Source organism: Astyanax mexicanus, chromosome 10, assembly GCF_023375975.1.
Source record: "Astyanax mexicanus isolate ESR-SI-001 chromosome 10, AstMex3_surface, whole genome shotgun sequence".
Taxonomy (NCBI): Eukaryota; Metazoa; Chordata; class Actinopteri; order Characiformes; family Acestrorhamphidae; genus Astyanax; species Astyanax mexicanus.
The window spans coordinates 25,566,599-25,594,520 of NC_064417.1; the positions used below are offsets into that span (position 1 = coordinate 25,566,599).

Below are 27,922 nucleotides of genomic sequence, written 5' to 3' on the forward strand. Positions count from 1 at the left end.
TATATCTACAAGAAAATATTATATCCATACAATGACCTATGGTAAACATGCATGTATTTTAAAAATCAGAATATACAGCTCTGGAAAAAAATAGGAGACCACTTCAATTTTTAAATCAGTTTATGTGATTTTGCTATTTATAGGTATATGTTTGAATAAACTAAATATTGTTGTTTTATTCTAGAAACTACGGACAACATTTCTCCCAACATCCCAAATTCCAAATAAAAATATTATCATTTAGAGCATTTATTTACAGAAAATGAGAAATGGCTGAAATAACATTTTTCACACCTCAAATAATGCAAAGAAAACAAGTTCATGTTCAGAAATCAATATTTGGTGGAATAATCCTTTTTTTAATCACAGTGTTTATGCATTTTGGTATGTTCTCCTTCACCAGTCTTATACACTGCTTTTGGATAACTTTATGCCACTCCTGGTACTTTTTAAGTGGTCTCTTATTTTTTTTTTCCAGAGCTGTATATTGGAGACGTTTTTCCAATATCATGCAGCAGTAATTAAAGGTTACCTAAGATGACAGCTTTGGAAGGCTAACATCTGTAGTGAGTTGTGAGTGAGGCTGAATACTGGTCACTGTGTTCATGGCAAGGCACCCAAATAATGTACATTATTGGAATGATGCCAGATGAATGGGGTATTCCATTCCATTCCAATTTGATGTTCCTTGATCCACACAGTGTTGTTAGAGTGTGCCAGGAATAAATTGTAGTAGCCGTTACCTCCCACAGTGAACAGTGCAGTGGGTGGTAATGACTGTGGCCGGTGATGTCTGGCTAGAACTGTCCATGTGATCAACTCTGTCAGGAATCACACCCACATTACATGACATGGCAAAAGTCCTGAGCCACCAAACTGATTCCTGTCCCATGACTTTTGGCATAACACAGTCATATCTCTCAGTCCCAGCTCCACTAATCAGAGGTATGTCTGACTTTCTACTACTATTAAACCAGAACCCAGCTGACCTTCTGAACTCCAGTCAAAGTTCTCTGAGTTCTCCTCCCCTCTCTCACAGTCTCCTCCCACATTATCATATACTGATTGCATGCTCTGAACTGGCTAAATGAGTGTTTGTGGTTATGCATAGGCCTGTAGGTCCTGCCAGAGTGCTCTGAGCAGAGTTCTTTAGAAGTGATGGGACCGGACATTTCTCCAATACTCCTGATTCCTGCGCTGACCTCATAGTCAGTCTGAGCAGGAAAATTAGTTGAAGGTAAAGTCTGCCTAGCTCGGAACTGCACTCTGCAAAATAACAGGGCTAGCAAAGGGTTTTGCTGCAGTAAAGATCTACTGCAATTTCTCTAGAGCTAGGGCTGGGGGAAATATTGCAAAAAAAAATTAAAATCTTGATATTCTTCAAATTCTGAATTACACAATCTTACATAACAACTGCAAAAAAAATTGTATTCCTTTTTTATTATTATTTGTCGGATATACAGTTGTGGTCAAAAGTTTACATACACTTGTAAAAAAACATAATGTTATGGCTGTCTTGAGTTTTCAAAAAGTTCTACAACTCTTATTTTTCTGTGATAGAGTGATCGGAACACATACATGTTTGTCACAAAAAACAGTCATAAAATTTGGTTCTTTCATAAATTTATTATGGGTCTGCTGAAAATGTCACCAAATCTGCTGGGTCAAAAATATACATACAGCAACAAAATTTGTCAATTTTGGTGATGTAGCGAGTTGTGTCAATCAAATTAGCTTCATGTCATGGCCTCTTCACTTCTTGTAAGTGATTCTGATTGACTACAGCTGTTGACTTCTCATGAGCCCATTTAAATAGGGCTCATTTGACCCAGTGATTAGACTCAGCTACAAAAGCTACAATGGGAAAGTCAAAGGAACTCAGTGTGGATCTGAAAAAGCGAATTATTGACTTGAACAAGTCAGGGAAGTCACTTGGAGCCATTTCAAAGCAGCTACAGGTCCCAAGAGCAACTGTGCGGACAATTATACGCAAGTATAAAGTGCATGGAACAGTTGTGTCACTGCCACGATCAGGAAGAAAACGCAAGCTATCACATGCTGCCGAGAGGAGATTGGTCAGGATGGTCAAGAGTCAACCAAGAATCACCAAGAAGCAGGTCTGCAAGGATTTGGAAGCTGATGGAACACAGGTGTCAGTCTCCACAGTCAAGCGTGTTTTACATCGCCATGGACTGAGAGGCTGCCGTGCAAGAAAGAAGCCCTTGCTCCAGAAAAGGCACCTTAAGACTCGGCTGAAGTTTGCTGCTGATCACATGGACAAAGATAAAACCTTCTGGAGGAAAGTTCTCTGGTCAGACGAAACAAAAATTGAGCTGTTTGGCCACAACACCCAGCAATATGTTTGGAGGAGAAAAGGTGAGGCCTTTAATCCCAGGAACACCATGCCTACTGTCAAGCATGGTGGTGGTAGTATTATGCTCTGGGGATGTTTTGCTGCCAGTGGAACTGGTTCTTTGCAGAAAGTAAATGGGATAATGAAGAAGGAGGATTACCTCCAAATTCTGCAGGAAAACTTAAAACCATCAGCCCGAAGGTTGGGTCTTGGGCGCAGTTGGGTGTTCCAACAAGACAATGACCCAAAACACACATCAAAAGTGGTAAAGGAATGGCTAAACCAGGCTAGAATTAAGGTTTTAGAATGGCCTTCCCAAAGCCCTGACTTAAACCCCATTGAGAACATGTGGACAGTGCTAAAGAAACGGGTTCATGCAAGAAAACCATCACATTTAGCTGAACTGCACCAATTCTGTCAAGAAGAGGGGTCAAACATTCGACCTGAAGCTTGCCAGGAGCTTGTGGATGGCTACCAAAAGCGCCTAGTTGCCGTGAAAATGGCCAAGGGACATGTAACCAAATACTAATGTTGCTGTATGTATATTTTTGACCCAGCAGATTTGGTGACATTTTCAGCAGACCCATAATAAATTTATGAAAGAACCAAATTTTATGACTGTTTTTTGTGACAAACATGTATGTGTTCCGATCACTCTATCACAGAAAAATAAGAGTTGTAGAACTTATTGAAAACTCAAGACAGCCATAACATTATGTTTTTTTACAAGTGTATGTAAACTTTTGACCACAACTGTACTTACAAACATCACTATTTTTTTTTGTTTTACACATTCACTCATAGTAAAACCAAAGAAACGAAGGAGTAAAATTTCTGACTGAGCGCGCTCTCTCTCTGACTAAACATAACCTGGAATCGGATTCATCTGTTCTGAAAGGAGACCGCATCACACCCACGCAGTTTAAAAGGAATTTAAGTTTAAAAATTCTTCTGCATACAAATACACAATATGAAAATAACTTACACATAAAATAATTCACAAACATACGCCTTTCTACTGAGATTCCTTCTGTAAGGTAAATGTGTAAAGATGTACAATCCTAATTATCAAATTTAGAAAATTGCATTAAAAAAACAGTAACCAAACACTAGAATTAACCAAATTAACTCAACTTAACCTCACAGGATTACCAAGAGCTGTTTTGTTTTCAAAGTATTCCAATATAAAAAGAAGAAACATTATAATAAGACATGCCATAACATCAGCAGGTGAACAACTCTGTACATCAACTTAAAGCAACAAAATTTCAATTTAGATTTTAAAGTTCAGTGATGTCTACTATGTGTGGTCTCAGTGACAGTGAGAATAGATTAAAATGTAATCTGTCTCAAGGTTCTAACAAACAAGGTTATAAAACTGCTTCCCCAACACCCTGACTATACCAGCAAAAACAGCCTTCAGTGGGTCTGGACTGTAGCAGAAGGTCAACGGATTCATAAAAGCTAAAAGCTTCTGACATCTGAACAGTTTGATCAGAGTCATAAAATCTGTGGATTTTTTTCGCATAGAAAGTGATCCAGACCTTCAGACTTTTAAGACTGGCCACAACCAAAATAGCGGGGATGAAAGGGGCTACAAACCACAGTCCAGACCAGAAGACCAACATTTGGTCAGACCAAAAGAGCTGGTCCTCGATTCAGATCTAATGAACCATGGTTATGTTTGTTTGCAGTGTGAAAACATGTTTTTTAAAGAAAGTTTTAATTTTTGGACCAATCAAACAGGACATTATGGCAGGATATTGTCACCCAATCAACAATTGAAGAACAAAAAAAAAATAATCCGACTCAGCTTTTGAATTAACAAGCAGCAATACACTGTAAACCCATAAGCTGTTTAAACTCAAATGAATGAAGTATGTTTGACATAAAATTAGGATATTTCTAAACATTACTCATTTATGGGCACATATACAGTACATTCCAACAGAGATCTTTGAGTTAAACCAACTATTTAAAACTGTGATTAATCTGTTGGTGTGTCCCACAGTCTCACCATCTGTCTGTAGTAATTCCCGCTGGGCTACCTAAGGTAAACTTGTGGATCATATATTACGATTAACTGTCTGGTCTCTGTGTTGTAGGCTGTGGGAACAAGCATCATTTTCTGAGCTGCAGTAACTCTGTGTTGGTGCTCTCAATACTGTTCACTGCATAGACTGTGTATAGCTGGACAGAGCATCATCTCTCAAAAGTGAAGCCACTACAGGTCGGGCGCCCCCTGCTGTTCGGTTGCAGAAATCTGTGTAACCCCACCCATCCCCATAGGTTTCAATGGCAAAACAGACAACTTTCAATCACGTAAAATACTGTAATTCTACCTATATTATATAAATGTTACAGCTAGTATAACCTCTGCTTATATTGTCAATTTTTTATATCCCCACAGAATTAAGCACCATTGTATGCAATATAACAAGGCAGTTGACAGTTTAACTCTGTTGTTTTACACTGATGGTGTGAGTTACTCTTGTTTTCAGTCGCTTTTACTTTGTTATAATATCACTGACAGTTGGCTGTGGAATATTTAGTTGTGAGAAAATTTCACAATTGGATTTTTTGTGCAAGTGTTGCATCCTATTACTGTACAATGCTGGACTCATTTGAGCTCCTGAGAGCGAACATTTCTTTCACTATTGCATGCCTAGGTACTTGGTTTTAAACATCTATATCCATGGAAATTATTGGAACCTGAGAGTTCAATGATGGGTGAGCAAATACTGTTTAGAAATATTGTGTATTTCTATTCATTTTTGTCTCAACAACAAACCATGAAATGTTGTATAAAACCATCTAAAACACTTCCCATTACCAAACATTTTATACAGCACATCTTCTTCTCCAACTTCACTCCAAAACATCTCTCCAGAAGCTGTTAGTGAATGAGATAACTTCATTATCATTAAACTCTGAGCGCGTCTCTGACTGAGGGGGTGAGTGACAGCGCTGTAATGAGTGATCAGCCGGCGCAGAGCAGGTGACACTGCTTTGTGAAGATAAGCTGATGTCTTACTGTATCTCTTTGGTCCATCCTCCAGACAGAAGGAGAGGGTCAGCGTGGCGTCCTCCTCGAAAAACTCTGTGGCGAACGCGTCCCACCACAGATTGTCGCTCTCCTGGGAGGAGAAACACAGTTAATTAATGAGAGCTAATTACCCTCATTATGACCTGCTCTTCAACAACAAAAGTTTCAAAAGAAAAGAGGAAAAAGAGAGGAGAGCATTGGCCTCGGTCAGGAGCGTCCTGTCCTGGAATGCTCTGATAAAGCTTGTCGATCTTCTGAATGACCTAATTAGCCACAGCTGTGGATAAAGGGATCTGAGTCAATCGGGGAACGCAGGTAAATCACTTATAGCTTATATTCAGACTGTAACTAGCAATCTGATGTGGCGTTTTAAATACACGTGTGTGTAAAACTAGAGAAATAGAAATAGAACTGAAAAGATGTTTTTTTAATATTTATGTTAGGATTATTATTACAGAACAGTGGAAGATTTTGATTATTAGACCTACTGGATATAAACATGTGACTGGTTGACTAATAATGTTTAGGCCTTCTGTTTGAAATTCTGCTCAAAGTTCTGATTTTCCTTTTCTCAGGTCATCCACAATTCACAAATGTAATTTGGCCACCCTGAACAATGAAAAAACATTCTGACAATTTAAGTGTGAACATTTAAAAAGTTGTTGCTAAAAGGCAACAGTGACATTTGTTTTAGTTGTTTTTGCCTTAATGTTATATAAAACTACTTTCATTTCCTTTTTTTTCTTTCATTCATTCATTGTGTTGTTATTTGTGAAGTCTATAAATCTAAATTTTGTGTAACTTGATATAACCTTTGCATGTTATAAAATAGATCAATAAAGGAACTGCAGTGTTTTGATTCTCAAAAGAAGTACCTCCTGCTTAGATGACAGTTTTCCACATCTTTCCTGGATTTTATTTTGTCAGCTTTATTCAGTTAACAGCTGTGCTGAACTTGTTAAGAGTTAATTACTTGAATTTCTTGCTTTTTAATGTGTTTAAAAGGAGCATCAGTGGTAAAGTTGTGAAGAGGTACATTTGGTACACAGTAAATAGCTCTATTTGAGTATATAGAAGTTCTCAACTAAGTAAAGAAAATTACACTTTAAGAAATTAAGATCAATCAATCTTACATTTCAAGAACTTTGATGGTCTTTGCAACTGCCCTGAAGCATACTTTCAGACTCTATAATGGAACTGGCTCTCATCAGGACCACCCAAGAAAAGGAAGACTAAGAGTTACCTCTGATGCACAGGATACACTTACCAGAGTTACCAGCCTCAGAAACCACAAGTTAACAGCACCCCAGATAACATTTTTACAACTTTTAAATTACTAAACAATTCCTTATATGATTCTCATAGTCTGACTGACTTCAGTATTCATTTATACTGTATTTCTAGCTGAGCTCCAAAAACAACTAAATACACTGTAATATCTGGCAGATATATCAAATATATATAAAAATGCTTCAAACTGACTTATATGAATGAATATAATAATCATTAAACAAGGGCAATTCATAAGTAACGTACAGATGATAAATTATCAATAAATATAAAATTTTTGATTGTAAGTAAAAGATGAGATATTTTATTGTGACTTGAGTTTATATAAAAGTTGCATATTTTTAAAGATATAAATTTGCCACTGAAGCAAGGTCAGAGATGCAGATTGAAACTTGTTGATAAAGAATAAAATTGTATTTAAATATAATGTGATCCTTATACAACTAATACCAACAATAATGTAAAGGGTTAATCAGGATGTTACGGAGGCTTATAGCGCTGAAGGCTTTCTGCTATGTCATGTACAGCGGTGGTAATATGGAAAATACTGGCGCACTCAGCGTCTCTGACAGCTGTATTAACCTTATCCACTGAAGCGGTGTTCTGCCACTCCAGCCGCAATCATCCACTCTGTGCTTCTAATGCTTCTCTGACCCTCTCTGACTGACAGGACTTTGATTCCCGCTGACGTTGTTTTGATGGCCGTCGTGGTCTCGCTAGCATCGCCCGCTGATGGGCGGCGAGCCCTCCCAGATGTCCACAATTAGCACTGTCGGCTTCGCGTAGCGTCACACGGCGCCGCGGCCGACCCCCGTAGACCCCCGGGATCCTGAGCTCCGCAACCTGTAAGCCCCCTCTTAAACTCCAGAGGAGACCACTCCATCTGCTGCTGGTTTAAGAACAGGATCGATGCTGTAAAGTCTGGAGAACTGAAGAGCTCATGCTAGCGGGATGCTAATTTTAGAGCTGGCGTTTTTTTATTTGTGGCTGTTGGAACACAATTTACAGAATAGAGCTGCTTATAAAAACACTTAAAGACCGTCTGCTGATCACAACTCAACTAGTAATGTCTGGAGTATTCTCAAAAATGGAAAAATCTGAATGTAACTTGAGGGTGAATTATGTAAATATGTATAACATTTACATTATTTTTTTACTTTTAAAATGTACTGGATGTACAGCAAATATTATGACTTCCTAAAGTTTAAAGAGCTTTCATTGCATTTTGTAAATGTCTATATTACATAATTTAATTTATTTTATAATTATAATATATTTTATATCTTATCATCCTGGTCAAACAAAGAAAGAAATCTTGTATCTCCAATATAAAAGAAGCCTTCTTAACTTTCAATGTAAAAAGACTTGAAAGAGCATTTTAGAGCATTTCTATCGGTCTATTCATTCTGAAATTCTACTACAATATAAAGAAACACTGCCAGTTTTACATAAAACATTTTTTAAATATCAAACACAGCAAAAATGGAGGTACAAGGTTTTTTTTGTGTGGCACTGACAATGCGAACAATAATACACAGGACATTTAAAACCTGTCTAAACAAGTTATTTCAATGCACTAGTGTTCACCATGTATGCTGAATTGGCGCAGTTTAATCTAATATATATTAGCCAGATAATATAATGCCATGAACAAGTCCTGTCTCTGCTGCTCCATGCTGTTTACACATGCAGTAATGCGCAGAGTTCACTGCTCACATGAAACCACAGAAACAAATTTGAAGGGTTAAAGCGCTTCACACTGCACAAATATATGCACTGGAACTCAGAATCTTCTCCCTATATTTACATATTTGCTCCTGCGTCAGACAGCTTTGACCAATCAGAGGAGACAATGTGCTCGCGTGGTTTATTGGTGCTCATTTTGGTGCGTTTATGTTTATGCCTGTGTGAAACCAAACCAAACAGAAGGAGAAACGCTTTAAATAAACAAACTTATCAACTGATCCAAACCATAGAAACCAACTACAGGTGTAAAAATGCACTTTTATATTTGGCAAATTAAGTTCTAATTCGGAAATCCTTACAAGCAAGCTGAGATGATTACAATAAATGAAATTTTCGTCTATCCGATTTGTCATGCATTCTTTATTCCAGCAACCCGTATTGTAATTGTCACCACTTATATAAATATAATTGCCTTTTATATTTCTTAAATATCAAACACAGCAAAAATGGAGGTACAAGGTTTTTTTTGTGTGGCACTGACAATGCGAACAATAATACACAGGACATTTAAAACCTGTCTAAACAAGTTATTTCAATGCACTAGTGTTCACCATGTATGCAATTTAAATTAACCTGTAAAGACTCATATCCTACTGTTTCTTTTGACTTTTTTACACTTACAATGTATATGCAGGTTTATAAACACAAAACATAACATATGATACTTAATATTAGATCTCTAAATTCAAAAGCAGTTCTGGTGAATGAAATGATAACTGATCAGAAATTCGATGTTCTGTGTCTGACAGAAACCTGGATTAGGCCAAATGAATATGTAGCATTAAATGAAGCCACCCCTGCAGGCTATAATTATATACACAATCCGAGATTGTTCGGTAGAGGAGGTGGGGTCTGCATACTTTTCCAAAGTACCTTAGTTAGCAATCAGAAACACTATGAAAATTTTACTTCTTTTGAGCTTCTTTACACCAGTATAATTAATCCAGTTACAAAAAAGAATGCATTTTCTTTAATTAATATCTACAGACCACCAGGGCCCTATTTAGAATTTTTAAAAGAATTTAGTGATTTTGTCACAGACTTAGCAGTAAGTAATGATAAAGTGATTATAGTTGGAGACTTCAACATTCATTTCGAAAAATTGGATGATCCATTAAAAAAGGCATTCACATCGATTTTAGACTCAGTTGGTATTATTCAAAATATAACAGGACCTACTCATTACTGTAATCATACTCTGGATTTAGTTTTGACCCTGGGTGTGAGCATAGATAACCCGAATATTCGTTCTCAAACCTCCGCAATTTCAGATCATTACCTTATTTCATTTAAATTACATCTTAGTCATAATATACGTTCATCCCCTAGATACTCTGTAAAACGTTCAATTACGCCTTTTACAGCCCAACAATTTACAGATAAGCTTCCAGACTTATCAACTCTAATGTACTCTCCTGTAGACCCAGTAGAACTAGACAAACTAACCGAAGGTTTAGAAAATACCTTTCGCTCTACCTTAGATGTTGTAGCACCCCTTAAACACAAAATAGAGAGACAGAAAAAGCTCGCACCGTGGTACAATGATCAAACTCGTACCTTAAAGCAGTTAGTACGAAATTTAGAGCGTAAATATCGATCAACTAAACTGGAAGTGTTTCACTCTGCGTGGAAAGACAGTCTTGTTAAATATAGAAAAGAACTTAATAAAGCCCGCTCAGCATATCTGGCCTCACAGATCGAGATAAATAAAAATAATCCTAGAGTTCTCTTTAGTGTTATTTCCAAATTAACTAAAAACCAGGCAGGTACTGAACCTCAGATTCCAGCCATTTACACCAGCAACGATTTTATGGACTTCTTCAATAGTAAAATTGAAAACATTCGGGATAAAATTAAACAGATAAATATTACATCCTCTCTATCATCTGGTCTGGCTGATCTAGAACAAAACTCTGTTACTGAAGTTAGGTTGGAAGTCTTTAACCCACTTCCACAGCTAGAACTAGAGAAAATTATCTCCTCTTCAAACAGCACAACCTGCACACTTGATGCTGTTCCCACAAAATTATTAAAACAGGTACTGCCAGATATAATTAAACCTCTGTTAATGATAGTAAACTCATCGCTCGCCCTGGGCCATGTACCCAAAGCCTTTAAAACAGCTGTAATTAAACCTCTGATCAAGAAACCAAATCTTGATCCTAGTGTACTGTCTAACTATAGACCTATTTCAAACTTACCGTTTATTTCTAAGATTTTAGAAAAAGCTGTAGCCCAACAACTTTGCTCTTACCTGCAAAGAAACCAGATCTATGAAAAATTTCAATCTGGATTTAGGCCTTATCATAGCACTGAGACAGCTTTAGTTAGAATAACAAACGATCTACTTATAGCCGCCGACCAAGGCTGTGTTTCCTTACTCGTACTTCTCGATCTGAGCGCAGCCTTTGATACAATAGATCATACTATCCTTTTAGAAAGACTAGAGAACATGGTCGGTGTAACCGGAACTGCCTTAGCATGGTTTAAATCGTACTTAACCGATCGCTATCAGTTTGTGAGGATAAATGATATGTCTTCCAGTTATACCAAGGTAAGATATGGAATTCCACAAGGCTCTATATTAGGACCGTTATTATTTACATTATATATGCTCCCACTGGGCAAAGTTATTAGAAAACACAATGTGAATTTTCATTGTTATGCGGATGACACGCAGCTCTTCATATCAGCCAAACCTGATGACAGAGTGAGATTAAAGAAAATCGAGGATTGTGTAGAAGATGTAAAATCATGGATGTCGCACAACTTCCTCCTATTAAATAGTGATAAAACAGAAGTTCTCCTATTAGGCCCCAAAGCTGCTAGAAATAAATTATCAGACTTAATGCTAAATCTGGCTGACTTCTCAGCCACCCCTGGTTCAGCAGCTAAAAACCTTGGAGTTATCATAGATTCAGATCTAGCATTCGATAAACACATATCTAATGTTACTAGAACAGCTTTTCTACACCTCCGTAACATCGCCAAGCTAAGAAATGCCCTATCACTGCATGACGCAGAAAAATTAGTACATGCCTTTATTACCTCAAGGCTAGATTATTGTAATGCGCTACTGTCTGGATGTTCCGGCAGTAACTTAAATAAACTTCAGCTAGTTCAAAATGCTGCAGCCAGGGTCCTTACTAAAACTAGAAAATTTGACCATATTAGTCCAGTACTATCAGCACTGCACTGGCTTCCAGTCAAATTCCGCATAGACTATAAAATTCTCCTGTTAACGTATAAAGCCCTACACGGACTCGCTCCTGAGTATTTACAAGACCTCATCTCCTGTTATGAACCACCGCGATTACTCAGATCTCAGGGTGCTGGTTTATTAGTAGTGCCTAAAATTCAGAGGAGCTCTGCAGGAGGAAGAGCTTTCTCTTATAAAGCGCCTCAACTCTGGAATAATCTCCCCGAATATGTTCGGGACTCAGACACAGTCTCAATCTTTAAGTCTAGACTTACTTGTTTAGTTTAGCTTTTGGTAATTAATGTTTTTCCCTTTAGATAAGGCTGCAGATTCAGGGGTTCATGGACAGAGGAAATTGTGGTAAACTGAGATGCTGGTGCTGTTGTTCTCCCACTGCACACGGTCACTCAGGTTTGTGGACGGTGGAGTGGGTGGATGCTGGTGTTTCAGGGTGCCTCCATGTCTATGTTACCTTCTGGCTCTCTGCCTTTAGTTAGGCTGTTTTATTCAGTTCTGCCGGAGTCATTTGCCACACTCTGATAATGTTTTAATATTCTCAGTTTTGCATAAATCCAGTCAAAACTAATTCCATCTCTCTGCCTTCCTCCGAGTTACTGACTGCCCACCTGTCTGACCCGATACCGATGTTGGACCCTCAGGCTCTCGCGTCTCCTGTCCGGCCAGACTGATGGAAGTTTCTGAAGTCAGCTCTTCTCCACCACCACCACAGATCAGCTGCTCATCGACCATCTTACTCTCCACTACAGATTACATCCAAGCCATTAGTGGCGCTATTACACTCCTGAGTACATAAAACCTATATAGATGTATAAAAGACTTTTTAAATTTCTATTTAAAAGCCGTTTGACCAGTGGTAGGATGGTCCCCCCTTTAATGTGAGTCTTGGTCCTCCCAAGGTTTCTTCCTCCTCCTGCAGCTCTGAGGGAGTTTTTCCTTGCCTCCGCGCTCACTGGGGGTTCTGTATTCTGTATTTTCTATGTGTAATGTTTTGCCTGATTCTTTGTCCTGTAATCATGTTTCTGTAAAGCTGCTTTGTGCCAACACCTGTTGTAAAAAGCGCTATACAAATAAATTTGATTTGATTTGATTTGATAATACATTTTATTTGACTGTTTTTTTCAACCTCTATTAGTGGCTTAGTTATTAATGTATGTTGTAATGGTTCAATTAAGACAAGTATTAGGACCCAATAAACCTCACTTTTAAAAAAGACCAACTTTGGCTCGTTTCTATTGATCCATTCTTTAAGAAATTTTGACACGACGTAAAGAACAACTGCCAGATTTTCATCTATAAAAACTAGGGATTCAGCAAATATTTGACAACTTAAATGGTTTGATTGAAAAATTGATAGAAATTAGTAAATAAGATTGAATAACTTACACAGTATGACAGCTTTGATCAGGACCCCTCCCTAAGTAGATGTGAACAAGTAGTGCAGTAGTCATAACAAACCTAAAAATCATGTTCAATTGATTTATGCATTATGGAGTCAAACACTACAAACTAATCATGAGATTTTGATTAGATTTTAGATAATATAGGACTATAGAAGATTCTACTGAGATTAAAATATTAACTATACCTTATAAGATATAAATAAAAAGAAAAAAATGCTGAATGAAAAATATATACATGAACCTATACATACAAAAACTATACAAAGTGTGAAAGTAACTATCCGTAGGTAGGAGGTATTGCAGTAATACAGAATAAATTAAGTACAAGGGACCAGCAGGTATCAGCAGATACGACAAATACTATCTAAATACTATATAATACATACAGATATCGAAATGTATTGTATTGTATTTAAGTTAAGAAGTTCATTAATGATTTAATCAATAGTTTCCAGTATTTGTCTCTTTCTATTAAAACAGATAAAAAGCTGGCCTTGCATGAGTGTACGTATCTGCGAGGTCACATTTTGAACTGACTTGCCTATACAGAACTTTGGTTAAAGTAACAGTCTGTAAAGGTTGGGGAGTTGTGGTAAGAATGTGCAATTGTACCATGCATATAGAGACAATAAACCTATACGACTATTCTGTTTAAAATGGATGAATGAATGAATGAATGAATGAATGAATGAATGAATGAATAAATGAATGAATGAATGAATGAATTAACGTATTAGATGTTGCATGGTCATATCGGTACACTGGTACAATGTACTCGAATAGAATAGATCTGTGTCCCCTCCCAACTCAGGAATACTACTGTTTCCAGTTTAAAAGATAAAATATCTTGGGGACTGCTGGTTTAATTTATACTACTTAATATGACAGGAAAAGCTGAGTGTCTGAATAATTTGTAGTAGTAGTAGTTGTTGAATCTAAAAGTCTGGCATGTGTCCAACACTGCTGATGCTGAAGCACTGGCCTTGCGCTGGTCTATGCAGAGATTTCTGCTGGACCCCCCGCTGGTGTAAAGGTCACTGAGCCAGCAGGCTTTTTACACAAGTGTTGCTAGTCCACACAGCTGGCTCTTAGCATAGGATAATCACTCGCAAAACACACACACACACACACACCATACACACACTCAGAAACTTATACTCACACAAAAAAAAGCATGCACACACCCAAATATGACACACATCCACATCTGGCTGACCCCAAATGTGAAGACAAAGACTAAACAGATGTGTGTGTGTGTCTGTCTATTTAATTCCCTCAGTTTGCACATCTGTATCAGTGTGCAGACGCTGCTGCTGCTTTTTATAGCAGTTGTCCTGTTTGAGGCTCTGAGAGAGTGTATTAGTGATGCTTAATACTATCTGGACAAAAGTATTGGGACACCTGCTCATTCATTCTTTTCATTACTTCCAAAATCTAACTTAAAAAAGTAAAAAAAAAAGTTAACCTAAAAAAGACTGTATTCTACTTTTGTTGGAGTAACTATCTCCACTGTGTTTATCTAAATAGAGAGTCCCATTCTATTGGCAAAACGTCTAATTACTACTTAATACTACTAATTAAATGGGATACAGATTGTGGGTCAGCAATGGGACCAACCAAAATACCTGAATGCATAAATTAGGAGGGGTATCCATAAACATTTGGACAGAAATGTATATTCTGCATTAGTGTTTTCAAATAAATACATCATAAAATATAGTATTTCAAAATGCTGATATATTTCATAAATTATCAGTCCACAACAACATAACTCTGATATCATCATACATACAGCTGTCACAAGTGTCATACAAGTGCTTACATACATACAGTTAAAAAAATAAGAGACCACTTCAATTTCTGAATCAGTTTCTCTGATTTTGCTATTTATAGGTTTATGTTTGAGTGAAATGAACATTGTTGTTTTATTCTATAAACTACACACATTTCTCCCAAATTCCAATTAAAAATATTGTTATTTAGAGCTTTTATATGCAGAAAATACAAAACGGAATGCCCTATACATCTATACATTTGGCCCCCACTATCAGGCCTCCTCCTTAAAATCCGATAATTTGTCAATTTATATACTGCTATCCCATGACTTTTGACATATCAATTGAGAGTGTCTATTACATACACAGACATACGCATATATATATATATATAAATCATGCAATAAATTTGAAAACAGTAACGTTTTTATTTTTTTACGCAAATTAATTACATTGCCAAATTAAACCCCAACCTTTGCCATATTCTGCCCCGCCCACCTGACAGATTTTTTTTTTCTTGAGTGTTTCGCTTGTGTTAAGAACATGATATGGTCTCCATCTGATCAACTATGAAATATACTTATTTTTAATTGGCGCAGTTTAATCTAATATATATTAGCCAGATAATATAATGCCATGAACAAGTCCTGTCTCTGCTGCTCCATGCTGTTTACACATGCAGTAATGCGCAGAGTTCACTGCTCACATGAAACCACAGAAACAAATTTGAAGGGTTAAAGCGCTTCACACTGCACAAATATATGCACTGGAACTCAGAATCTTCTCCCTATATTTACATATTTGCTCCTGCGTCAGACAGCTTTGACCAATCAGAGGAGACAATGTGCTCGCGTGGTTTATTGGTGCTCATTTTGGTGCGTTTATGTTGCCTGTGTGAAACCAAACCAAACAGAAGGAGAAACGCTTTAAATAAACAAACTTATCAACTGATCCAAACCATAGAAACCAACTACAGGTGTAAAAATGCACTTTTATATTTAGCAAATTAAGTTCTAATTCGGAAATCCTTACAAGCAAGCTGAGATGATTACAATAAATGAAATTTTCGTCTATCCGATTTGTCATGCATTCTTTATTCCAGCAACCCATATTGTAATTGTCACCACTTATATAAATATAATTGCCTTTTACATTTCTTTAAATTTAAATATCCACTATATCAATTTGCTTCTTAAGAAGAACAAGTGCGATTAATCACAGTTTATCACAGAATGTTGTTGTGGTTAAATTATTATTCGATTTCTACACCACTAATACTGGAATATAATCAAGAGGAAGATGGATCATCACAAGCCATCAACCAAGCTGAACTGCTTGAATTGTTGCGCCAAGAGTGGCATAAAGTTATCAAAAAGCAGTGTGTAAGACTGGTGGAGGAGAACATGCCAACTGTGATTAAAAACCAGGGTTATTCCACCAAATATTGATTTTTGAACCAAATATCTGATTTCTGAAAATTTATGAATATGAACTTGGTTTCTTTGCATTATTATATGAATGCTCTAAATGAGAATATATATATATATATATATATATATATATATATATATATATATACACGGTAACTGTGAAAGTCACATTCAGCGTGATATTTGACCTCATCATATAATCCCACTCTCCTCCACCAATCCCCCCAACACCCCCCAACACCTTTCTCTTCTGGCCACTGGAGGATTGGCAAAGCTTCAGGGTCAACAACAACTTTCTCTCTTTCACTCTGACCCTCTCTCTCTCTCTCCTTCTCTCTCTCTCTCTCTCTCTATCTGTTCGATGCTAGAAAGGATCAGTCCTGCTCGCTATTTTCTTGCTTTTCGCCCCAAACTGCGTCACACCCCTAACTTTCCTCCACAAAAACTACCCATACATCTCCATCTGCAGCCCACCAGATTATGCTAAGTACCTTTACTTACTTCTGTATATGCTAGCTCAGCTTATTCCCACCGAGCTTCCTCTGACCAGGCTCAAGTTCCTCCATCTGGCCCTCTGGTCAAGGTTAATACCATTATGCGTAGATTATTAATGATGTTGCGGGCTGGTTGTAGGAAACAGTGAGTGTGCTTTGCTTCTGTACAACGCTGATAGACTGTATATGCTTTGATTGTCTGCATTAATAATTCTACATGTTCTACACATATTCCAGAAAGCTCCTATCCCACAATCCAACAGCAAGCACAGTCTTCAGATCGTTCACCTGGACTGCTGGTTTAGGGAATAAACCCTAGAAGTTAGGATGTATAAATACTTTGCAGATACTTCTTGCTTGTTTCTATGAACTGTAAATGAGGCAGGAATCGTAATAAATAACTGAAATGTTTTGCTTTATAATGATATTTCTATATGCAAAGCTCACGCAGGTTGCCAGGTAGGGAACACTGAACCTATATGAACAAGTGTAAGAAGAAAAAATTCTCCATTGCATTCACAAAGACCATTAAATGTTTTGACAAAACTGACTTCCATCAAAAGCACAACAGACAAAAAAGACCAAGAGTTGCCTCTGTTGCACAGGATCATCAAGTTCATCAGAGTTAAAAGCCTCAGAAACCGCAAGTTAACAGCTTAACCCCACATAATTGCTTCACAGAGTATTTTGGTTTGTTTAACACTTTTAAATTTACTACACGATCCCTTATGTGTTCCTTTTTAGTCTGGATGACTTCAGTATTCATTTATAATGGAGGAAAAAAAATAAAAACATTGAATGAGGTGTGTACAAACTTTCAGCTGTTACAGTATTTATAGTATATACACACAAATCATTGAGTATGAATGCAAGTATTGAAATGCACATTGCTAAAACTGTTGGTGATAAATTAGCTCCTAAAGCTCAACCAACTATAGATAAAGCCCACCGCTTACCTCTTCAGAAGAAAATTAGACTCCTGAACAGCTTGGAAAAAGTCTTGTAGTCCTTCTGGGTTCCAAGCAGTCACACTCTATCAAATGCACTGCCAATACTTAGTTACATTTTATTCTGTTATGGAGCTTTTAGAGTGATATCGAGGCTGCAACACACTGTGTTTGCCTGCAACTTGTCGACATACCGCCGCTTACTCGCTTGCAATAAAGTGATAGACACCACTAATATAATTACATTTAATTTTGTCAATGTAATGCTATTTTAAAAAGAACTCTTAAAACTAAAATGCATAAATTAATATGTATAGGGGAAAAATATATAGTTTAAGCCCAAGCAATGATTATTGTTCTTAATAAAGCGCCACAAACATGATTACAGTTTGTTGCAACAAGATCCAGAAAGAAGGAGTTTCTCATGATGACAGTATAAGAATGAGATTACTCACATCGACTGTTAAATAAATATGTTGTGTAAGAATCTTTATTTATTTATTTTTTATTTTGAAAAAGATATCGAAAAAAGTATTGTTTGGGTATCGGTACCAAATTTCAAAGTATCATATCGGTACCGGTATCAAAAATTTTAAAACGATACCCAGCCCAAGTCCTGGGTGACATTCCAGGAACATAATTTATGTTTGTTGCCTGTCTAAATAAAGTCCTGCTCTGTCTGTCCTGTGGTCCTGTACTGCTGTCCAAACCACAATGCTCTGCTGTGCCCTACAGTTCAATATGCCTGTTGAGGTTCATTGACATCAGCTCTTGAGCTTAACCACTCTAGCCCAGAGTTTCTGTCAGCAGGTGTACGGAAAACTCTCTGCAAGATCATTGATCTCGACACAACACACACCTCTATATTGCCAGGATGTTGTGTTATATTAATCTGTATTATATACTGTATTATATACATTATAGGGCAGTTTCCCAGTCAATGATTAGGCCTAGTCTTGGACTACAGGGCATTTCCATTAAAAGAAATATATAGTCCAGGATTAGGCTTATCCCCTGTCCGAGAAACTAACTCTATATATCCAACTGCTGACAAAGATGTGCAAAAGCACACAGACAGCTTGTCTAGTCCCTGTAGATAAATATGGCCATAGGACTTCCTGGAGCACATGAACCTTTGGAACCAACCCAGAGGGGTATTAAGACCCCCAGGACTGAAGCCCTGTCCACACGAATATTTTTATTTTATTTTTATTTTTATACACGGATATTTTTTAAAACGTTGTTAAAAAGCTCCGTTTTCTCTTCTCCACACGCTTCCGCTGGAGCGGAGTTTTCAAAAATCTCCATCTTGGAGGGAATTTTCGAAAACCTCTGTTTTCAGTGACAGAAACACCGTTTTCGTGTGGATGTAAGGCCAAAACGGAGACAAAAACGTCAGTTTTTAAAAACATCCGGGTTTGTGTGGAGGGGGCCTGAGTAGGGGAACGGTTTTCTCTAGAATTACGGTACTTCACTTGATACTTTTGGATGGGATGAGTTGCAAAGTTCACCATCCTAACCTCATTAATGCTGATTTTTTGCTTAACGCAATCAAATCCTGACAGCAATGCTCCAAAATCTAGTCTAGTGGAAAGTCTTCCTTAGACAGTAGAGAGTTACTCCAACAAATACCAGATAAAGTCGGTTTTTAAAGTGATTTTAGAAGAAAAAAACAAAATACCAGATGTCCCAAAACTTTGTACATACATATTTTATCATCATGCATGTATATTTGATACTATTTTCTAAACAGCTCGAAGAAAACTATAATTTTAACCAATACCAGATAATGTAGTTGTCCTAACATAAAATAAGCTTACAATATGATGTCCTGTGTATTATCAATTCTATACACACAGACGGCTAAGATAAGATGACGAAGCTAAAGACACCGCAAAGCTTAATTACATTACTCTATCGTGGCACTAATTACTCTGTTATAACTTAATTGCTACAAGATTTTAATGGTCTCCGACAGCCTGATCATTATCTGGCTGAAGCTCTGAATTAAAGCATTCCATTTATCTGGGAGATAATCTACACTGTCACAATCAATGGCCAATCTGATCAGGCATTTGCACCAATTAACACTATTTAATGGCTTGGCAGCCCCCATAAACTGTATCAATACCCCTCTGCACAAGCTCAGGAACGTACTTCGGCTGAGATTAACACTTACAGCATGATTTTATCAAAGACTGATATTGAAAACTTAAAAGAAAAGGCCTTACATTTGTGTAAACAAAAAATGACAATATTTTATTTTAGAATTTTCCAGAAAAAATGTTCATATTTATGCTACAGAATTTTTAAATTAAATTATAGTATCTTCAGTAATAATTATTTTATTACATACTTACATTACAATACAAAAGCTACATTACTGCAACAAAATTAACATTACATTTTATTTGTTAATATAATTGCATACTATATGATATGGCACACCTCTAATTAAGATTTTCACCAGGTAACAGAAGTCAATGATCCAAAATGATGATAAAAATGCACTCCAAATATTCAGGACTGAAGTAAAATAAATGATACTGGACAGATATAACTTGTCTCCAGCAGATTTAGATTTAATAGAAAATAAGAACAGTGTGCATTTTTACTTTTATTAAAAACAGCAAAAAAAAGTTGTACAATGCACCATAAAATAATATCACAATATTTCAATATTTGAAATAACTCACAAAATGTAATATTCAATAATTTTGTCAATATCCCTGCATGCAATATGATATGTCACACCTCTAGTATAAACTGTGTTTTTAATAAACTATCTGTGTACTTTTAAAGTTCTCAGAATCTCGTTTTAAATGTCAGGGCTCTTGGAATTCTACTAATGAAGTGTGGAGCTACTTTGAGCTTGTTAATGGTGCAACAACAGTGATTTCTTTAAATGGGAATCAATATGCCCCTATGACTGGCATTGTAAGCCTGTTGGGAGCATCGACTACAAGCTCTGTATTTCGAAATGCTGGGGGTGATGTGTGGGCAGTAACTGTTACATTGTTTGAAAAGGTTTTAGGTATTACTGTACACCCTATCTTACACCCCTGTAAATTCAGCTTTTACCTCAAAAATAAACAGAGTAAAGAATAAAATAACATTGCTGTTCCCTTACAAGAGCTGCTGGTGTACCTTTACAGTGAGAACATGCAGGTCAGGATCCTCTGCTGGGGCGTGCAAAAGTGCTGCGCTGTTAAGATATCAAAGCGCCAAAGTCAGAGCACACCTGGCTCATAAAGAGAATGACAACTGGCACACAGATTGGTTTATTTTATGTTACGCCCAAAAAACACCAATGATTTTCTCTTAATTAAGAGAAATAGTACATGCTATTTGTGTGTTTCGAGCCGATAACAAGAAATCACCCACATGGCCTAAATAAAGCTGCACACCATGCAATTGACCAATGCGCTATAGATCACTAAAATGGGGCCCATTATATTTTCTGACATATTCGTTTTTTGGATGTAAAGAAGGCACAAAAGAACCCTAAAGCTTTATCCGGACAGGATTAGTTTCTCAGGGGGATGTCTGTGAAAAATACTTCACACTTCTACTCAGTGATAAAACTCATGCATCCGGACTGCAATTGAAAAAAAAAAACAGAAGGACCAGTGAGTTTTTTGGCCTTCTCCATCATGACATTACGTTCAGTAGTCCCTTCATTTCCATTTGCTGTTGTGTTTACGTGAATCTCCATGGAAACACAAGCTCAAAGTGTAATTATGGTGCATGGCAGCGAACAAATAGCTATTAAATGGGAAGTGACAAAACTCAGAGATGTGATTAAACTAAAATTATCAGAGGACGTCTGAGAAAAACACATACATGGCGGTTCCGGACAGGAATAAAATCACAGAGGATTCCCCTCATTTAAAGAGAAAATTACCCCATTACCCCCCTGAGAAACTAATGCTGTCCAGATAGGGCATAAAAAAATTTAAAACCTAAAAAAGTCACACATTTAGGTGCACCTACATTAGGTTGCATTTGGACAAATGGCTAATCAGCAACTAGTTGGATCAGGAGTGTTAAAGCAAGAAAAAGCAGTAAAACATCAGGACTAGAGCTGAAGAAAGGCTCTGAGAAATTGATCACGGGTCTATCGGGTCCATAACTCAGTGAAGAACCCTCGACAGGCCCTCCACAGTGTATTTCAGTCCTGTGCCGTAACGTATCGTAAACATCAGCATCTCGAGGCTTTGTGTCCTGACTGACTGCTGGAGAAAGCCGCAGCTGTTATGGCTCTAGAAACACAGATCAGCGCTGATAAAGATGACATATTCAACAGCGGCGGTGCCGGCAGCGCGTGGGCTATAGATCACACGTCTATAGCTGCCGCGGGAGATGAGTGGATCACGCCTTCGCTTCTGATTGCCGCTGTCTGCCCGTCTGAGCCTGATAGTGGGCTTTGATGTACAGCTCGCTGATCACTCCTTCAGGACCCCAGGTGAACTAACACGGGCGTCTGCGAGGGTTGCCTGAAGATAAAGCCGTATTGATTGGGCCGTCTGAAGGGATTCATCAATGTGCCAATGGCGCCTCTCGACCCAGTCACTGCACCGCCGGGGCCAAGCAGCCGGGATTTATGGGAAATCCGGGGGCTTAGAGAGACAACGGCGTACTGTAGCCTCGGTAAATAACAATAGTGAACTGCCTTTCAGGGCAGACGTGTGTATGCCAACACAAACACACAGGCCAAGTCCTCAAAATGCCCACAGATACATGTAAACACATCAGGGTGGGAGAATAAATCACAGCCTAATGGTTTTGGTGTCTATACGCTACTGGGGAAAGGCTGTAATTGGTTTATTGTATCTGGTGATCTTTCCTCAGGAGAAAACTGTGCAGGCCTGGCTGTAACTGCTGGTAGTGCTAGCTCGTATATTATTGTCTGCTGTTGTTGTACTGGTATCAGACAGTTAACCAGTTTTAACTGGATATAAAACTGTGAACAGCTGCAATGCATCCCATACAGTATCGTCAGTAATCGTCAGAGTGTCTTATAATCTGGTGCGGATGTTTATGTATGTGCGCTTTATGTATGAATTTTACCATTCAGGTTGTAAAGAGCAGTAAAGCCATGGAGTACAGAAGTTTTAATTTAGTTCTCTTGCAGCAAGACTCAAAACAGGAGCAGTATTAGCATTAGCTGCTAACAGCACTATCTCTTTTGCTGTTCAGAAGTAGGTATTATCAGTTGACCGGGCTCCTAACCCTAATTAGCTTTACCCGATAACCGTGCTAAGTTCTAGTTAGCTCTTTCACTGTTCAGAGTGTTTACTGTGTTAAAACAATCTACGTGGGACAAAACGCTAGCTAATATCGCCCTGGCTTACTTGAGCACTCAGGTTCGGTTCCTCAGTGTAGCGCTGTCTGGCTTGCCTTAGTGGAAATCTGGAAATCTAAGCTTTACTTGGAGTGATAAAACAGGAAAACAGTAAATATTAAAATATGTCCGTGTTTTTTAAATAATTAGAAATACATGGCTAAACATTATTTGCAAAATATTGTGAACATCAAAAATGTTAGTTCTTCTTTACTAAACAAATCAGGCCCAATCGAAACAAGGCTAGAAAATGTAAAACCCCAAAAATGTTACACAACAGTCTGTACTAACTCATTATATACACGGTATGTGTAAAAAGCTAAAAAAAAAAAAAACTAGAAAAAGCAGGTGAAAAGGTAAAAAGTGACAATGACTTCAGGAGTAAATGTTGATGTTGTTGATCCTGGAGAGCAGCTCATCCCTTCCAGACTCTGCTAGTTGGGGGTTTTATAGAACCCATGTCTCATGACTGCCTTACATCTCTACATGTAATAATTTTAATTTAATTATTATTATTATTATTATTAATATTATTATTTTTAATTCACCCCAATTGAGTTGATCCCTATTAACCCACTGACTATTTATAAACTGCTTATATAACTACTTATAAATTGCAGTGCTCCTGACACTAGGAGGCTGGGGAAAAGCACATGCCTCTTCAGATACATGCAAAGTCAGACTCCTCCTCCTTTCAAACTGCCATCAGCATGCAGTATCACTAGACAGCCAATGAGGAAAATGCTGGATCCAATTTCATAACTTAAAAACTTTTTAAAACTTTGTTCTAGAAATCAGGTCAGAAACAAAAACATGGAATGTGTGAACTCATGATAATAGTCATTATTGTGACAGGCCTGGCTGGATCCCCAGCTCTGATACATCAGACAACAGATGCCTGTGCCAGTCAGCATCACAATGTGCGTGATAAAGGGATAGTGTGCCATCCTCCCACCCAGAGAGAGCAAGGCCAACTGTGCTATCTCAGACTTTGGCTGCTGATGCTGAGAGCAGCATGACCTAGGTTTCGAGCAAATCCTCAGGCAATCTTCAGGCCACAGTGCCAGCGTCTCCCTCTGCTGAGCCACTCACAACCCCCTTTAAGGGAGCTTAAAGAGCAGAGACGAGGAACTCCAATCCTGAAGAACCAGATTTCTGCACAGTTCTTTGCTTTTCCTGCTCAAACACACCTGATTTAACTCACCCTCACCCGTTAATTGCCGGTTTAAGGAGGTGTGTTAGAGCCAGGCAATCAACGGACTGTGCTGGAATTCAGCTCTCAGAACCACAGCCCTGTTTTAGAGGCTTTAAACACTTCAGACATCTGGCTCTTATCACCAGCACTGAGAACAGCGAGAACAGACCAGGTTCTCCAGAATGACGCATTTACACAGCGGTGCCTAAAATCATGGGACATCAGCATGTACTGTAAATTGATCATGAGGTGTTACCTCAGAGGACAGACTGGGAATGCACACGCCTGTATAAGTTGTGAGGTGCTACCTTGTGAATGAGGTTGAACACTGGCCAGCCTGTTTATGGTTAGATGACGTGAATTATCAATAAGGAGTTGTATGGTTTGATGTCAGGTGCAGATGGAAGGAACATTTCATTTCTGAAGTTATGTGGTTTTGCACAGTGTCATGTGTGTATCAAGAATACTTCATAGAAGGAATTATCGCCCACAGTAGACAGTGTAGTGCATGGTAGTGATTAAGTCTTAAGTTTTAAGGGGGGCGCTGAGTTGTCCAGCGGTCTAAATCGCTGCCACTATGAGTGGGAGGTTGCAGGTGCGAACCCCAGCTCATGTAGCTTTGCCATCAAGCTGCCGGCGCTCAGAGGGAGCACCATTGGCCCTGCTCCCTCCGGGTGGGTAGATGGTGCTCTCTCCCCACATCACTGCAGGGTGATGTCCACAACACAGGGCGTCTGTGAGCTGATGTACCGAAACCGAGTCGCTGTGCTCTTCTCAGAGCGCACTGTGATGCTAGTCGGCAATGCTGCATCAGCAGCAGTTCAAAAAGAAGCGGTGGCTGACTTCATATGTATCGGAGGAAGCATGTGTAGTCTTCACCCTCCTGGTGTGTTGGGGCATTACTATGGATAGGGGGAGTCCTAGTGAGTGGGTTTGGAAATTGGCTGTGCTAAATTGGGGAGTAAATGAGAAAAATTAGGGGAAAAAAAAGTCTGTGTTAAGTATAACTGGATATTTCCAAACATTATTTCCAAACATTTTTTTTTTGGTTCTGGCACAATCTATTTGCATACTGGGTGTGTCCCCCAGTTTCTGACATCCACCATCATATTATTATTAACTGCCTGGCCTGTTGTAGACTGTAAGAACAAGCATCATTTTCTGAGATGCTAACTCTGTGTTGGCTGTATGCTATACTGTTTTTTCTCATCTAGTTTCCCACAAGTCAGTGCAGCCTTCTTTTGCATCCATGGGACGTGACAAAAAAAATAATTAAAAATTATTGCTATGAAAAATTGTCAAAGCCCAGTCTTCCAAAATACCCTTGGGAATCATCACCTTCATTACTAGCTAAAGAAAATGTTTACTGTTTTGTCTTATTTACGCATTTACATAAATCCAACCCTGATTAGTATCAGTGTCTGCAACATTGGTATCAAACAAAAAATTCTATTCTATTCTCATTCTAATTTTATTAATGATAACTCTAATATACCAGTAAAAACTGGTAGAGAAACTCTCCCAGAAACTCCTCAAGGTCTCTATTGCATTCTGGATCTGAAACTGAACCCAAAACTCCAGCAGAACTGAATCCAAATTCCTCACCTCAGTACAAACACTTTATTAAAATTCCCAAAATATTAATATATTGCTTAATGCCTGAACTCACTCTTCCGCAGCCTCTCCTCTAGAGCTCGTCTTTGTTTTGCTGTTGTCTTTGTCGGGCCGGTGTGTGTGTGTGTGTTGACAGTGTTCAGGTGCATTAGAAGGTTGAGCGTTCATAATGGGAATTATGCAGATGAGCAGAAATAGCAGAAAGGTTGTGTCCTTCAGGTGTCAGCATCAGGCTGGTCCACCCGCAGAAACACCCCCCACCCCCCCTCACCTACATACACACATAAACACACTGCATGTAGTGTACATCTCTGTCTGTACCATCCCATAATAATCCTATTCATCATGAACACTAATAGCTGCAGATGCACTAGCAAGCAGAAATATGGAATTTAATCACTAATGAAAAAAGAGAAAGTGATACTTTTGCTAACATTTTACATGTTTGCAGCTTTCTATAAATAAAAACTAAAAAGTTTTTTTAATTAACCAACTAAATTGTAATAATTTCTTATAAGAGGAAAATTTATTTTAATTTTTGGAACTTTATGTGATGTTTAGAAGCTTTAGAGATGTTAACAGTAGGGATCCACAGAATATTTAGCAACCAAAATTATTCTGATGAAAACAGTAAAAAAAAAAAAAAAAAGGAAAAAAGTCCTTGCAAACAAGTAAGATAAACATAAAATGAATACAAAATAATAATTTGAAAAGCAAGCCAAATGTATATTTAGGTTATTTAATGTATGCAATAAACCCTTTAACACCTGTGTTTTGTTTGTTTTACAAGCCAAAAAATATTGGTAATCACACACTTAGAATGTATCATCATATGTTAATGAAACTTAACAATTTAAAGTACTGGTAGCTCTTAAAAGCCGAGTTTTAGCCAGTTGCCAGGTATAGACAACAGCACACAAACAGAAAACTGCTGCGGTTAGCAGCAGCGCCAGTCGCGGTTATTAGCAGCACCAGCCACAGTTAGCATCAGCGCTTAGCGCTAGTAAACGCTGCCCGATACTGCTACACTGAGGAACCCTAAATGTTCCGGTAAGTCAGGGTGCTCTCAGCTAGCGGTTTGTCCCACGTGGCTTGTTTTAACACAGTAAACATGCAGACTACAGTCTGATATTCCTTACCTCAGAACAACAAAAGAACTAGCGCTGCAGTTAGCAACTAATGCTAATACTGCTCCAGCCTCAGCACTGGAGAAAAACTTGACACTCCTGTTTAAAGCTGCTCCTTTAAACCTGACTGGTAAAATTCATACATAAGGTAAACTGGATTATAAGGCACACTGTCGATTTTTGGCCAAATTAAAGGATTTTAAATGCACATTATAGGGCTGGGTATTGAAATTCGATACTAAAAAGGTACAAACTGAAATGTCTCGGTACTAAAAAAAAATTTGTGCCTGTTTTTGATACTTAAAAACGCACATAAACGAAGAGTAAACTGTAAAAACAACCGCGATGGTGCCCTGACACACCATCATTGTGCTGAAATCTCTCAGGCTCAGTCTGTCTCTCTCTCCCACAAGCGCGCAGAATGTCTCTCGCTCGCTCGTGCTGTGTATCTCTCACTTGCTCTCATTAGCGCTCTCTCTCTCCCTCTCTCTCTCTCTCCCTCTCTCTCTCTCTCTCTCTCCCTATCTCTCTCTATCTCTCTCTGGCTCTGTCCCTGCTCACTCGTTCCTGAGGTATTATAATACAGTAAGAAGTATCTAGTATGCCAGACCAAAACCATATTACATTATTATTACTCTCCCCTTATAATAATACAATAATTTAAGTGATAAGTGATTTCATGCTGATATTTCTTAAAAAGAACTCTTAAAAACTGAAAAGCATCCAGCATTATGCTTAGAGAAAATAAAGTATTTGTAGTTTAAGCAGTTAAAGTAATACTGCCACTTTCTTTCTAAATAAAGTGCCACAAATAAACATGTGCATTGTTTTTGTTCAACAAGATTCAAAAGTATGGTAGTATCTCATGGTGACAGTATCAGAATGAGATTACTAATGTCGGCTGGTTAATAAATACATTTTGTGAAAATAATTATTGCTTT

The 27,922-nt window shown here is 37.9% G+C and overlaps 1 protein-coding gene across 2 annotated transcripts in view; it reads right to left on the reverse strand.

The window, feature by feature from the left end:
• ldb2a (LIM domain binding 2a) overlaps nt 1-27,922 on the reverse strand; it is a 126,030-nt gene that overhangs the window by 83,318 nt on the left and 14,790 nt on the right. For both annotated transcript variants that reach the window (XM_022683987.2, XM_022683986.2), the window contains exon 2: nt 5,388-5,490. In XM_022683987.2, coding sequence (XP_022539708.1) covers nt 5,388-5,490 — 103 coding nt within the window. The remainder of the gene's footprint in view (nt 1-5,387; nt 5,491-27,922) is intronic.